The sequence below is a fragment of the Apodemus sylvaticus genome, chromosome 6 (assembly GCF_947179515.1).
Source record: "Apodemus sylvaticus chromosome 6, mApoSyl1.1, whole genome shotgun sequence".
Classification (NCBI taxonomy): domain Eukaryota; kingdom Metazoa; phylum Chordata; class Mammalia; order Rodentia; family Muridae; genus Apodemus; species Apodemus sylvaticus.
The window spans coordinates 4,004,546-4,020,139 of record NC_067477.1 but is presented as its reverse complement, the minus strand read 5'-3'; the positions used below and the strand labels follow the sequence as shown (position 1 = coordinate 4,020,139).

The 15,594-nt window shown below is 45.2% G+C and overlaps 1 protein-coding gene across 5 annotated transcripts in view; it reads right to left on the bottom strand.

Annotated features, from left to right (window-relative positions):
* Window positions 1-8,889: 8,889 nt before the first annotated feature.
* The window catches only part of Dync2i1 (dynein 2 intermediate chain 1), a 56,832-nt gene continuing 50,127 nt past the window's right edge, over window positions 8,890-15,594 (bottom strand). For 4 of the 5 annotated variants that reach the window (XM_052184839.1, XM_052184841.1, XM_052184844.1 and 1 more), the window contains one exon: window positions 13,258-13,990. In XM_052184839.1, coding sequence (XP_052040799.1) covers window positions 13,822-13,990 — 169 coding nt within the window. In that variant the 3' untranslated portion in view covers window positions 13,258-13,821. Of the gene's footprint in view, window positions 9,328-13,257; window positions 13,991-15,594 lie in introns of those variants that run through there. The other variant, XM_052184840.1, reaches the window with a different exon arrangement.

Genomic DNA, 15,594 nt, shown 5'->3' with positions numbered 1-15,594 from the left:
AGCTTGAGCCCGGCCACACAGGAAAGCCTTGTTGCTGAAGAGTCTGAAAGTATCCTGAAGCACTAAAATGAAAAGGTTTCTTTTACGCAAGGGACTGTCTAGGGTACACAGTACAACTACGGAAATCAGACATTTCTCAATTTCTCCAAAAAAAGTCATAATTTTTTTAAGATGAAAGGGATGTATGGCAAGTCACTATGAGAGAGGTCTCTTTACCACTGAACAGCTGAGAGCTAACAGCTGCCCAAGAGGCTTCATTCCCTAGGAACTACAGAAACTTGTAAGGTGCTAAACCAATGGCTCTGGGCATTGCTGATGCTTGCTTGAGGTTCTGTACAAACTCCAGAAGGCATTGAGACAAAACAAGAATGTTCCCTGGAAACAAGAACTCAGAATCCCTCCAAGGACAGGCCTAGATCTTTCTGAAAGGAATTTTGAGCCCTAGTCTGGGGTAGCTGTGGATATTAGGTTTGGGGAAATGGAGGGAAAAAAATGTGACCTTCACTTCTGACAGTACAGGGCAAGGTGCTAATAGAAGATGTGTGATCCACAAGAAAGGGTCATTTGACCCCCAAGAAAGGGTCATTTGACTCCCAAGAAAGGGTCATTTGACCACCAAAGGGGGTGGGACCCACAGGTTGAGAACAGCCGCTGTAGCTGTTTCTAGTTTTCATGCTTTGCTTAGGGATTACCTGGAAGATTTTGTTAATCTTTAATAAATGAAAATTCTATATTCCTAATATACGAGAATAAACAACAAATGAAATTGCATATGCCCAGTACTTATCTCAGAATGTAGGACATGCTAATACTTCTTGAAACAGTGGGGAAACACACTGTATGCAGAGTCTCACCAACCACCAAGAACCATTGACATAGAATCATTTAGGAATCCCATGGCGGAGGCCAGATTGACAAGCTATGTATGGATGTGGTCTATTCCAATTTTACTGAAACATTCCCAAGAAGCTTTGGGCATAACGCTCACCATGCCTGCTGAAGCCTCCAAGTCCCCTAGGCGACACCAGACTTAGGACCTACCAAGCATGTTTATTTCCATGTCTGACCTTCAACCTCCAGAGAGCCAGCCCTCTGCTTGTGGCGTCTCAGGGGATAGTGTTTAGACTGCAATCACGGCAGACTTCATAGGTCATCAGCTCCAGCGGGAACTGGGCAGGGTATAGGAGACCTGTGGGGAACTCAAGGCTGTGTCCCATGGAAACTATTCAAACGTTTATAAAACACTGCAAAGGTCAAACAAAATAGTTCTGTAGGCAGGTCCTCTGATTTATGCTAGAGTTGGCTTACCCACCCACACCAAAGGCCATTTCTTATCCGTCTTTGGTTCCCCAACTCTCAGCTCAGTACCTGCTCATAGCAAATTCAAGAAAAATGTTTAGCAGACAGGGCAGAGAAAGAAATGGGATATTATCCCACAGCTGAGAATACAATGCTTATTCCTGCAAGCACTCAGTGAACGGCCTTCTGTCAGGGCTGACTAACCCAAGTGGATGTGGTATGAACTGAAGCACTGGCCTTGCTGGACAGTGAGGCTGAGATGGGGTAAGTAGACCCACATGAGCTCATTTCTTCTGGAGAGACACTTGAAGGCCCACTGCTTCAAGAAAGACTGAGTATCTGGAATGTGGCCTGGGCTGTTGTGCCAGGGAGTTTAAGGAAAAGTGCTTCATCAGGTCCTAAGCAACGAAGTCCCTGGTACTATGTAATGATCTCTTTCCTATGAAAATTAAAAAAGAGACAGTCTAAATCACCTTTTCAAAAGTGTACACTCTAAGGAAGACCCCAAAGAACAACTAATTCTCTGTTCTTGTCCTGTCTTCAAAGATCACCCCCCACCCAGTATCAGCCAGTCCATCATGTATCGTCCCTTTAGGATGAAGACCTCAGCATCTGCAGCTCAGAACACCCACTGTCCTGTGAGGAAAGAGATGCCTTTCAGAAAATATGATGCAGGTGTAGGCGGAGCTCTCTTCAGGCCAAGTAAGAAAGAAGAGGAGTGTCACCAAGACCAAAATGTCTTAACAATAGCAAACTGTCCAGGCAGTGGTGGCAGACGCCTGTAATCCCAGCACTTGAGAGACAGAGGCAGGTGGATTTCTGAGTTCAAGGCCAGCCTGGTCTACAGAGTGAGTTCCAGGACAGCCAGGGTTACACAGAGAAACCTGACTCTAAAAACAAAAACAAAAACAAAAAACAACAAAAACAAAACAACCAATAGCAAACTGAACAAACCTGCATCAATGGATTTACTACACAGATATGCTATGCTGATTTTATTTTTATAGATGTATGCATATTTATACATTTAAAAAATACTAAAATGTAATAATATGCAGCATAATTATCGTTGGGTGCCAATACTGTACTTTTCTTCTCACTTTTAAATTTTAAATTTTCCGTATTATTGGCAGGGTAAGAAATTATCCACTTATCTCCATTGTGCAACTATTATGCTTACAATTTAAAAAATAACTGCAACTTAAAAGAATAATGTAGTGGCCTGATTTTAGTGTGTAAGGGTTTATACTTCCATTCAAGTAAGAATGTGAGCATTTTTATTATTTTATAGCTTTAGATAATGCCATCGTATTGAAAAGAAATGCTTATTCTAACTCCATGAGAAAGTAATTCAGATAAGCAGTGGTGGGTCAGTTCAAGTCAATTCAGTGAAGCATTTCCTGAGGACTGAAGCAGGCAAGGTCAGACAGAGCAAGTGTTCCTCACTGCCCAGGTGTATGTCCCACATCTCACCTGAGGAAGGAGGACCCTGAGGGATTCCGTAGTGCTAGAATCACTGAAGGCAATGGGCTCAGGGCCTGGATTCAAAGCCTTGGAAGTCCTGAGATGGGAGCAAGAGGGATAAGGACCAGAATGAGCTTCCGGTTCAAATGCTGCAGAGGATGAGCCTACCAGCAGGAGGGAGACTCCTCCCTGAAGGGCACCAATACTTGGCATTACAAAGGTGTAAACTGCTTCTTCAGAATAAGGCTCGGAATTTACAAACCCTGTTTTAGCAATTTAAAAGCTCCACCCTCATCACCCTCCCCCCGTGGGAAAAAATTGAAGGCATCTCAGAAAAGTCAAGTTATGTGGATTAAAGACCGAAATGTAAGATCTGAAACTACGAAGCTACCAGGAAGGGACACTGGGGAAATGTTTCAGGTCGATGGAGTGGGCACAGATTTTTCTGGATAAGAGCCCAGGAAACAAGGGCAAAAATAGACACAGGATTACATCAAACCACAAAAGCTTCTTTGCTGCAAAAGAAACAATCAACAGAGTGAAGAGGCAGCCTACAGAGTGGGAAGAAACTGTTGTGAACTTGTCACCCATCAAGGAATAACGTCAAGCAATGTGTGGAACTCACGCAACAGCAGTAAAAAGGTGACAATGATGACCCTGTTAAAACCGGGCAATAGGCTTAAACAAACATTTCTCTGAAGAAATTACATACGGATGGCCAATGGATACATCTGAAAACAAATAATAAAAACTTCAAACAAACCAATTAAAAAATCAAAACCACAGGGAGATGTCACCCCAATCCAGTTACAATGACCTCTCTCAAAAACACGAGGCAGTGAGAAAGGAAACCAAATGTAAGCTGGCAACCATGTGCACTCACATATCCTGCATCAAAAACTATGGAGATTCCTTCAAAAATACCATTAGAACAGAGATTTGGCTGGTTCTGTGAAAGCCTGCTGTATGTCTCAGTGTCTCTGAGACACTTGTTTCCCAGGTGTAGGCCAGGCTCTGATCACAAAGAAGCAACAGGTAGAAATGGTGCTCATCAGGGGATAGAACAGGCGAGGAAAAAGCCCACCTGGACCTCCTTTGACCCAGTTTCGGTGCCACCGGCTGCTGCTCTACTGTCTGTGCTTTCCTGTTGACACCAGCTGCTCCTGTGACAATTGGAATGAGTTATACGAAGTGCTGGAAGAAACATCTGGCCTTATTTGTGCATTCTCTGCTCAATACATGTTACCACCCACAGGTTCTGCCTCATACAGACACATCTGACACCATGAGGGCCATGAGTAGACAGCAGTGGTCCTGGACTTTCCAGGCCACCAGTGCCCTGGAAATGCAGACGGGTGACTTTCCTGAGGCATTTGACAGCCATTATAGCACAGTGTCAATCCGTAGGGTCAGCACTCCTTCCCTGAAAACAGCATCTAGGGACCGGACACAAGGCACTGAGCAACCACTGACTGGCATGCCATTTTTCAGAGAGCATTGAGAATTTGAATGTAATCAAAATAAAGATTCCAAAGGTACATCTCCAGCTTTCAATTGGCAGGACCTCAAAACTTAGGAGAGTGCTATGGTTAGAGGCAGATATCCTGTGTAACTGCATTTTCTAGCTGACACGGCGGTGAATGGATACCCTTTGAACCATAACAGATTACCTTCTGAAATAGTACACAAATGGGACTTAAATGTGCATGGTGGTTAGGCTGGGTGGTAACTGAAAGACTTCTACTCACAAAGAATGTCAGAGCTGATAGAAAAGGGAGATGAGCAGACAACTGATCAGGTCTAAATGGAACGGCGCTAATCAAGGATACCACACAGTCCAGGCAGAAAGATGGATGTGGGTACATTCTGACTGGATGACGGAAACTGTCACAGAGGCACCGCATTCTGTTTTTCCTGCCTGTGGAAAACAATGCTGTTCCATAGCGCGGGTTCCAGAGGCCTAAAAGTCCCATCTTGAGGCCAGTCTGGGGCTGTGTCCTGGGCTGGGTGCTGCAGTGCTTAACATCTTACTGTCACAATGTAACTATTCTGTGTTTTGTTATTTTTCCTCAAATATCTGTTAAATGCAAAAAAAATTTCTTAACAGAAAATTTACAAGTGGTTACATATAGAAACTAAATTGTGTTCAAGTAACTCAGTCTATTAAAAAAAAAAAGACATTTGGAAAGCCAAGTCAAACACTTAAAAAAAAACTTGTCAGAGAAGACCTGTGATCAAATAGTCAGGACCTTTACCCACTCTAGAAACACACCCTGAATACAGGCTGCTGACATGTTGCACCAGGCTAAGGCTTATGTTACCCGGCCCCTCGAGCTCCCCCACTTTCTGAAGCTCAAATAGGTAAGAATAGATATATATGAGACAATGACAGACATATAACTAAATGATAGACATATGATATAAATAATAGATGACAAGCAGTTACTACTATGATAGGTGAATAGATATGCAGACAGATAAAAGATAAGGCTATGTGATGATCACTATGGTGATTAACAGATGGCAGTGGTTAGATGGTCTAAAACAGACAGACAGACAGATTAAAAACAGAGCCTGCAGCTCTTTGCCCTGGCTACAACTTAGAACCACTATGACACTTTGAAAACAGAAGCCAGTCCTAGCTTCTGAAGCAAGAACAGATAAAGCAGTGTGGGTGACCCTGCCTCAGCATTTTGAAAGATAACATCAGTACTTTTGTTTTTGTTGAGCTGTGGTTTCTCTGTGTAGCCCTGGAAGTTTGGGAACTCACTCTGTAGACCAGATTGGTCTCGAACTTAAGAGATTGGCCTGCCTCTGCCTCCTGAGTGCTGGTATTAACTTTGTGGCACTACTGCTCAGTATACCATCAGTACTTTATTTTGTAGCCTGGGTTGGAAACCAAACTCTTAAGCATGTATGTAACAGTAAAAATACATGGGTGGCCAGAAAAGGCTTGGTCCCTGGTGATGCTTGTCAAGTGTGGGAAGCCCTCTAAACAGAATTTTGGCCATCTTGAGTTTGCCCATGATCTCCCTCAAGTTTTCCCACAGGGTATGGGTGTGGGTGCACTTTTAGGAAGAGCTGAACAGACAGTGCCTAGACTCTTGAGGGTGGCCTCCAAGAGCAGAGTATCCACACCTCTCTACAGCGACAGCAGGAGCTACAGCTCTTGAGCTACTGTTGCCAATGCCCAGAACACCTTCCTGATGTTGAGTTAAAGAGCTAGCCCCACTTTTCATGGGAATGGCAGCTTCAGTAGCCATTAGCCCCAAATGACCATCTGTGTGTGCCCAGCTGGCTTCAGGCAGAGGGAGATCAGAGATGGGTAAGGACCCTACAGAGTCCTTTGGCCTCCTCCTCCTGGTCCTTCAGTAGAGACACTTTCTAATTGCTGTTGGGCAATTATAGTATGGTGAGGACGCAGCTTGACCATGTAAACAAAAACTGTTGCAAAAAAAAAAGAAGAAACAAAACAAAAAAGAAAAAGGGGCCAGCAAGATGGCTCAGTGAGTAAAGGTGTTTGCTGCCCACGTGGAAGTTTGATGGTCAGTTCCATAGAAAATTCTCACCAAAAAAAAAAACAAGGTAACTGGCACACACAAGGGGTTGGGGATTTAGCTCAGTGGTAGAGCGCTTGCCTAGCAAGCGCAAGGCCCTGGGTTCGGTCCTCAGCTCTGTTAAAAAAAAAAAAAAAAAAAAAAAAAAAAAGAAAATTCTCTTAACTGTCTTCTGCCTTTCGTACACTAGGGCATGCACACTTGCACATATTTGGGTACACTCACACACACCATGTACATAAATTAATGCAAAAATAGTTTTAATTATAAAAAAGAGATTTATTTCTCAGTTCTGAAGTGAGAAGTCCATTGAGTGCTTGAAGGCTGTCTTCATGTCCTCACAGCAGCATCTAATCAATGCCATTCATACAGACATGAGTATGGCACCATCCACTGGTGATGAACCTACCAGGTACCATATCCTTAAAGAAAACTGGCAGTCCCTCCCCTAACAGCCACCAGCTGTGAGTAGTCCAGCTAGTAGGGGCTTGTGGGTCCCTCTAAACATTGTATGGCCTGCTATTGTGCAGATCTTGTGGAGGTGACCACAGCCTCTGTGCATTCCTGAGTCCAGTGGTCTTGTCATTTCCAGAAGACAGTGTCTCACCGCATCCTCTCCAAGCTCTGGCTCTTACAGCCTTTCTGCCCCCTCTTCTGTGATGTTCCCTGAGCCTTGGGGCGGAGGTTTAATAAAGATGCCCCATTTGTGGGTAAAGACTGAAGCTTTTCTAAAGAGACACTTGTACTCTCAATGATCCTCAAAGAACTGGCACCTCATGCTGGGAAAGGGAAAAGACTGAAACCTGATGCCAGCCAGAGGACCTTGCCTCCCAGAAAGAGAACTCACAAGGTTCTAACCTTGGGTGCAGGAGATACAGGGGCTGAGACAATGGTGTGTCAGTGATGGGTGAAACCACACCGTAACCAGGACTGCTTAGTGTGTGTGTGTGTGTGTGTGTGTGTGTGTGTGTGTGTGTGTGTGTGTGTGTGTGTGTGTATCACTAAGCCTCACATCAAGGCCACAAAAATGGATTTAGCTGAAGGCTTTCTTAAAGCCTCATTTCCCATTTGGCACATGGCCACTTGTGCTGTGTCTCTTTGTCCAGTGGGAGCTTGCTGTGACTCAGTGAATCTAAGCTTCATATACGCAGCATTAACACCCTTTCCCTGGAAAGAAGGTTGTGCTAAGAGGTAGGCGGGCATTTCAGCTATTTGACTTTGATGCATATAAAGAAAATCTTTTTTAAAAAAATAAAATGTTTCCCCCGTTTGATCAATGTAGAGAATCCTCTCCTTGGGTATAAATAGAAGGATTGTATTACTGTGGGAGTGTTTAACCCTACTGCTTTTTGTTGTGCTTGGAATCTAGCATCCAGGCATAAAGTATGGAGTAGCAGGCTAGCCAGAGCTCAGGCTGCTACTGCTGCCGCCCCCTTGTGCCTACCATGCCATACTGCATGATGCTTTTACAAATGCACTTTTGTCTTCTTTCTGCTCAATAGGTTCTTGGTTGTGAATGGATAAAGAACCACTCAATGAGGAGCTATCAGACAGGTTCCCTCAGGATACGCTCACTGGGAACCTGGGCATGAATCTTCAGTCATCAGTGTGCCGAGACCACCCAGACAAAAGCCTTGAGAGACAGTTTCTGTAGACTTGGTACCATGCTGGATACCATGAGGCCTAGATCCGCTGATGAACACCCCACAGAAGCTGGTGACAACAGGAGCTGCTGGGAGGGGGAGAACTCTACCAGGACCTTCACTCCATCTCCTCCGGACACTATGCAGTTGGTGGAGAGGGAGGAACAGATTCTGGAAGCAAGGGCCTAGAAACTGCACATCTCAGACACCCTCAGCCTCACCAACAGGCCTGTACTTCAAACAAGTCTCGTTCTGTGAAGCAGGCCTTCCCAAAGTGCTAAGCAGAAGGCAAAGATCTCACAAATCAACACACTGAACCCTAGATGTCACGGGAAGTATCTGAGGCAAGTCCCAGACCTAACAAGACCCCTTCAATAGCCCTCTCCCTCTCCCTAACCCACCCTAACCCTAAAGCTCAGCAGGGGCATGACTTCAGGGAGGAAGGGTAATGACTTAAGCAAGAGAAAAGTGATGCTGTAAACCCCAGGAAAACCACTAACAGCTGCAACAGATACATCAACAAAACATACAAAGTGGAATCACTATAAACACTCAACTTACTCAAGGCAAAAAAATAAAAGAAAAAGAAAAAGAAAATACATCAATAGTTCTGAAAAGTCCTTTTATTCTTACTCCTTCCCTCCCACCCCCAGCAGTTAGTGTTCCACCAGGCTCCTCAGGGATCTCAGCCTTTCCTCCAGCAGCTGAGCCCTGTCCTCACACAGACAGCATCATGGCATGCTTTCTCCCTAACCAAACCACTCCAGCATCCTCAGAGGATATTTATGTTAATTGTTTTATATTAGTAATGATCAATACTACACAGAAACCAGGGAAGGAAACAGCCTTAGGAAAGAAGAGGTTTATTCTGTCATCCCTTGAGAGGACTCAATCCGTGGTGGTGGTGGTGGTGGTGGTGGTGGTGGTGGTGGTGGTGGTGGTGGTGTGTGTGTCTGTCTGTCTGTCCGTGGTGTGGCTCAGTAGAGCAGTTCACATCATGGAGGGCCAGGAAGCAGAGAGAAGGCAATGCTGACCGTCATCTGGTTCTAGGGCTCAGCTCTAGGAATAATGTGGCCCATATTCCCGAGTGGGTCTTCCCCTCAGTTAATCTTCACTGAACTGTACTCACAAACACAGCCAGAGGTGCTCCTCCATTTCCTAGGCGACTCTACATCCAGTGAAGTTCACAGCGAGGATCAAACATGGTGAAGCATTCCCAAGTCGCATCAGCCTCATTCATGTGTTTGCTCTTCCCTCAAACTAAAACACTAAGAATGCTGTATACTCCCAGCCAGTGGGAGATTTTCTGATATACAACTGCAGGCTAGTATGGTTATCTTCTGTCCTTCACTGTCCCAGATGTTCTAAACAAAAAAGAAAATGTATTTTCCATATATGGTACCACTAATGCAGCTCTTCCAACCTTTACATCCCCAGGATTCCTTCTGACAAACTGATAATTTGAAGTGTCAAATTATAAATGATTATAAATGATCACTGGGTTGGGATCTAATCCATAAGTAAGAGGAGCATTCCGCCTCCCTGGGACATACACATGCTGGCCAGGGGAAGCCGGAACAGGAGGCAGGCCTGATTTTCCACTTATTTCCCTAAGCTGTTGTGGGATGCAGTTTGGGTTGTTGTTGTTGTTGTTGTTATTGGTGGTGAGAGGCTGCAGTGAGCAAGACAATCACACTTTGGTTTCATTCTGCAAGGGTGATGCCAACATTCAGGAGAGAGGTTGGCCGTTACTGGAGGCCAAGAGAACCCATTTCAATGAAGTGTAGAGGGAACAACGATACATTGGGTTGTCGTCCCTAGAGAAGGGAGGCCTCTTTTCCTTCCTCTGTCATCTTGGCAAATCTGTGTAACTCACAGGACACTCAGCTGTGGAGCCTGAGAAGGAGATATTCTGACACTGTGGGAGTGAGGCTGCAATACTGAGAAAAGAACAATCTCTCAACCCTGTGCACACTCAGCACATGGCTCTGGGTCACAGACAATGCGCCACATCAAATATACACAGCCTTCTAGAGGGCCACACAGCCACTAAGTGCTGGCCTTCCTTCTTGTTACGTCTTTTCTGTTTACCCTTCCTCCTCCTGTGAGACCAGACAGCCTAAGCAGCCCTGGGGGACAAATGAGTGAACAAATGAAGAAACCAAGTGAAGGCTTTTGATCTTCACCGGTCCACATGGCGTTGCATTAAAAATGATTCTCACATAGTGCTGCGCTTGGGTCATGCAACTCAAAGAGTGCCACACAATGAGGAAGCAATTCAGAACCAGCAGAGTCAGGTGGAGTTGGCTGCAAACTGCTGCAACTGTCTAAGACTCATAGACACCAAGACACAGGAAATCCAAAGACATAACAATACTGATTCTATCTTGAGAAGGAAGGCTGTGCACAGCATCCATCTTAAACACTCTAGACCAGTCACTGAGCCCAGTGCCTCACTAACTCCCACATCTGTAACTGACTCATGAGTTTTAAGAAGCTGCAGTGAGGAGATTCTAGTCCTTTGTTTAACAAGGGTTGGCTAAACATCCACTTACTCAGTGGCTCTGTGCCAGTCACATAAACATGTCCTGTCGGCACACTTGCAACCCCCCCACTTCCCTACCCGACCCCACCCCCATGTCTGCCAAGCAGTGTCCTACCTCTGTGTTCTATCTTTGCCCCTGCCCACTGCTCCTTAAGATTCAGTGACCAGTATGACAGGGGACAAAGACAGTGCTACCTTGTAGAGAGAAACCAGCCAACTACAGCAGTAGCTGACTGGGTCAGCGTCTGGATGCCCCATGTATCTGTGCATGCCTACATGTATGTCCTTGCGTGTGCTTGTGTGTTATGTGCACATATACATACTGAGCCAGGCCTCTTTGAACTATTCTGTCATTTTCTTGATAAATGAATGAGCTTTGAGTAAACATGATGAAAAAAGAAGCAAAAACGGATGAGTTACTGGGGGGTAGTTACATAAGGATGAGGTGTTGAGGGGTAGTTACACAAGGATGAGAAGCTGAGGGTAGTTACACAAGGATGAGATGCTGGGGGGTAGTTACACAAGGATGAGATGCTGGGGGTAGTTACACAAGGATGAGGTGCTGGGGGGTAGTTACACAAGGATGAGAAGCTGAGGGTAGTTACACAAGGATGAGATGCTGGGGGGTAGTTACACAAGGATGAGATGCTGGGGGGTAGTTACACAAGGATGAGATGCTGGGGGTAGTTACACAAGGATGAGATGCTGGGGGTAGTTACACAAGGATGAGAATGAGGGTAGTTACACAAGGATGAGATGCTGGGGGGGTAGTTACACAAGGATGAGATGCCGAGGGTAGTTACACAAGGATGAGATGCTGGGGGGTAGTTACACAAGGATGAGATGCTGGGGGGTAGTTACACAAGGATGAGAAGCTGAGGGTAGTTACACAAGGATGAGGTGCTGGGGGGGTAGTTATACAAGGATGAGATGCTGAGGGGGTAGTTACACAAGAATGAGGTGCTGGGGGGGGTAGTTACACAAGAATGACATGCTGGGGGTAGTTACACAAGGATGAGATGCTAAGGGTTAGTTACACAAGGACGAGATGCTGTGGGGTTGTTACACAAGGATGAGGTGCTGGGGGTAGTCACACAAGGATGAGGTGTTGGGGGTAGTTACACAAGGATGAGGTATTGGGGGTAGTTACACAGGATGAGGTGCTGGGGGTAGTTACACAAGGATGAGATGCTGGGGGGTAGTTATACAAGGATGAGATGCTGGGGGGGGTAGTTACACAAGAATGAGATGCTGGGGGAGTAGTTATACAAGGATGAGATGCTGGGGGTTAGTTACACAAGGACAAGATGCTGGGGGGTAGTTACACAAGGATGAGATGCTGGGGGGTAGTTACACAAGGATGAGGTGCTGGGGGTAGTTACACAAGGATGAGATGCTGGGGGGGTAGTTATACAAGGATGAGATGCTGGGGGTTAGTTACACAAGGACAAGATGCTGGGGGGTAGTTACACAAGGATGAGATGCTGGGGGGTAGTTACACAAGGACAAGATGCTGGGGGGTAGTTACACAAGGATGAGGTGCTGGGGGTTAGTTACACAAGAATGAGGTATTGGGGGTAGTTACACAAGGATGAGATGCTGGGGGGTAGTTACACAAGGATGAGATGCTGGGGGGTAGTTACACAAGGATGAGGTGCTGGGGGTAGTTACACAAGGATGAGGTATTGGGGTAGTTACACAAGGATGAGGTATTAGGGGTAGTTACACAAGGATGAGGTATTGGGGGTAGTTACACAAGGATGAGGTGCTGGGGTAGTTACACAAGGATGAGGTATTGGGGGTAGTTACACAAGGATGTGGTGCTGGGGTAGTTACACAAGGATGAGGTGCTGGGGGTAGTTACACAAGGATGAGGTATTGGGGTAGTTACACAAGGATGAAGTATTAGGGGTAGTTACACAAGGATGAGGTATTAGGGGTAGTTACACAAGGATGAGGTATTGGGGGTAGTTACACAAGGATGAGGTGTTGGGGTAGTTACACAAGGATGAAGTATTAGGGGTAGTTACACAAGGATGAGGTATTAGGGGTAGTTACACAAGGATGAGGTATTGGGGGTAGTTACACAAGGATGAGGTGCTGGGGTAGTTACACAAGGATGAGGTGCTGGGGGTAGTTACACAAGGATGAGGTGCTGGGGCTAGTTACACAAGAACTGAAAGAGAATATCAGAGCATATAGTCTCTGAGAAATAAGGATATATCCCCATGGGATCAGAGGCAGGCAGCAGAGTTTTCCAGGCACTGTCAAGGCCCAAGACACTGCAGTTCTGTCTAGAAAAGTACAGAAAGAGCTTTAACTACACTGCCTGTATTCCCTACAGAGCTACTGGCGAGACCCAGGGAGCTTTCCCAGGAGCTCACCCTCAGACCCTGCTGTGTGGCTTGATGTGTGTGGCCTTCCAATTCTTAAACGCCCTTGAGCCACAAGGCAATGGTATTAGGAGATAATGAGCCGTCATGAGTGGATTTGTTAGAGAGGGTAAGGGAGCACACTAGCACCCTCTGTCTGTCCTTCACCTTTGCCAAGTAAGGACATGGCTGCAGTGCCATCTTGAAGGCTGACAACAGCCTAAGCAGAACCTCAGACTCCCAGCCCTGGACTCCCAGCCCTGGACTTAGAGCATCTCTAGCTGTGAGAAACAAAACTGTGTAAACAAAATGAATGTTGTGAACCAGTGCTTACAAACTGTTACAGCAGCACAAATGAATTAGTAAGTCCCTATCACTCCATGCTCAAGAAAATTTATTTACTTGTATTATTTCTATATGAGGATGGTTTTCACGTTAAATCACACAGTAAATGTGTCTGACTCAATTCAGTGAGTGCCATTCAAAGCACACCAAAAGCTGGTGTTCAAGAAAACCTTAAAACAGAAGGCTGGTGGAGGTCACCTCCAAAGTGAGCAATTTCTCTTATTTCAAATATATGTACATCATTTTATGCATGGCTAAGAAAATAGTTCGTTAAAGTACTTTTTCATGGCGGACTGTTTAAAATCCAGTAATAAATGTGACAGTATTTTTAAGTTGTTCCAAAAATAACTGGAAACACTCTTGGAAGAGCTTTCTGGACATCACTCGATATTCCCTTTGAAGTTTAGTATACACTAAAATGTTCACTGTTTCCATTAAAAATAGTGATTTATTTCCTGGGAATACCAAAGTACTGTTCTAAAACAAATTATGTACAGAATATACATATTCTATGTACACAGAATCACATAAACACAGAGTTAAGGGATCCATCTGTAATCAAGTCTCATGTACCCGTCATTCTTCTGACAGAGGCTTCATTTCTGAAGAAGCAGACGCAGCTGGCTGTGTTCGTCCACTGCTGGGGTGGTCCACCGCCTCTTCAGGTTCTGGACGTCGACCGTGCCGGAGGTCCTGGCCAGCACCAGGGCCACAAAGCTACCACTGGTCTTCTCGGGTTCCCCCACAATAGTCATGGCCACAAGCCTGTAGGCAAGAGGGAACATACACTGGGAAGTGAGGGTAAGTGTGTGACTTTGTGTTACCAGAGTAAATATCTATATTCAAGAAACATATGAAAAAGAATAGAGGCTAAAAAGGTGAAAACAAAATGCTAGAACAAAAATAAGTATATGAAAGTCTGCTGAACACAATTTTCTACATCTTGAGGCCTTCAAACTGCACAGCAGGCCTCCCAATATACAGGCAGTGAGGTGATCCCTAGTGTGAGGGTTTTCCAGTATCTCATAAATGCCAAAACCTACAAGTCTATTCTCCAGCTGAGGCCTGGCCAAGCCCCAGGCCTTTCACAGCAGCACCCTCCTGTGAGCAGCCCAGGCCATCATGTGCTGACCCCTGTGTGCCCTCTGCATGCCCTCACCCTACCATGCTGAGCGGTGTCCCCAACTCCACCCTTGCCTCCTCCTGTAGCAAGTTCAGAACTACACTCTGAAGGCAACCTTGCCCCCTCTTAGATCCTTCCGAGACCAGCAGAAAGTGTCTGATCCTTCTGCCATGGCCTCCCCAGGACTCTTGACAGACTTTCTACATGTAAAATGTGTTCATATGACCCACAGGCTGGAGTGATTGACTGGCTTTTTAAGTTTCTTTTCAGAGTTCCTATGCTGCAGACTGCTCTCTAATCCCTGACTGATTAGAGGACTGACTGCTCCTCCTCCAGCCTCAGTCTCCCATGTACTGGTGTGATGGGCATGAACCACCATGCTCAGATGTTGACATAGTTTTTGTTTCCTTTGTTTGTGTGTGTGTGTGTGTGTGTGTGTGTGTGTATGTGTGTGTGTGATGAGGTCTGGTTATGTAGCCCAAGTTGGTCAGGAATTCCCTATGAGCCCAAGCTGGCCTGAAATTTGTAATCCCCCTGTCTCAGATTCTCAAGTGCTAGTTTTACATACATGCCGCCGAAGACAGTTCTACTGATGGATATAATTAGAATAATACCAATTTACCCAAAACTAGAACTAAATAAATGTGATTCTTATTTATTTCAGATCTTAATATAACCTTTATATTCTATCAAACATTCCTTCCTAAACTTCATTTGAACTGACCAACCAAGGAAGGAAGAAAGTATAAGGGAGGGCATATGGGGGACAGTGGAAGCTAATGTCCATTTGAGAAATCATGTGCAAACCTATATTGTAGAAGCTTTAAAAAAAATACATACATATATAAAAGAAATATAAACTGCAGTCACCAAATAAAGGGGGAGAGAAAACTCAATTAGACATATCTTGACACCAAATAAAACTTCCAGTACCAGGAATGGGTTACATCTAATCAAGTTGTTGGCCAAAGGCTCCATAGAAACCCCCAAACAAGCAGACTTTGGCCAAGGCTATTGGTTGCTCTGCACAGCTGAGGGCAAGGCCCTATTGTTGGAGACAACACCTTCTTAAATCATGGAACTTGCAGAAGTCAAGCTGGCGCCTATCTAAAGACTATCTAAAGAACCCTACTGACTCAGTGTTCACGGCACTGGAAGGTATTTTAAACTCTACCAGGGGAGAAATATAAACACTAGTCCAGTTATAAACCTTGCAATCCATAATGGAGACCTGCCTGCAAGATAT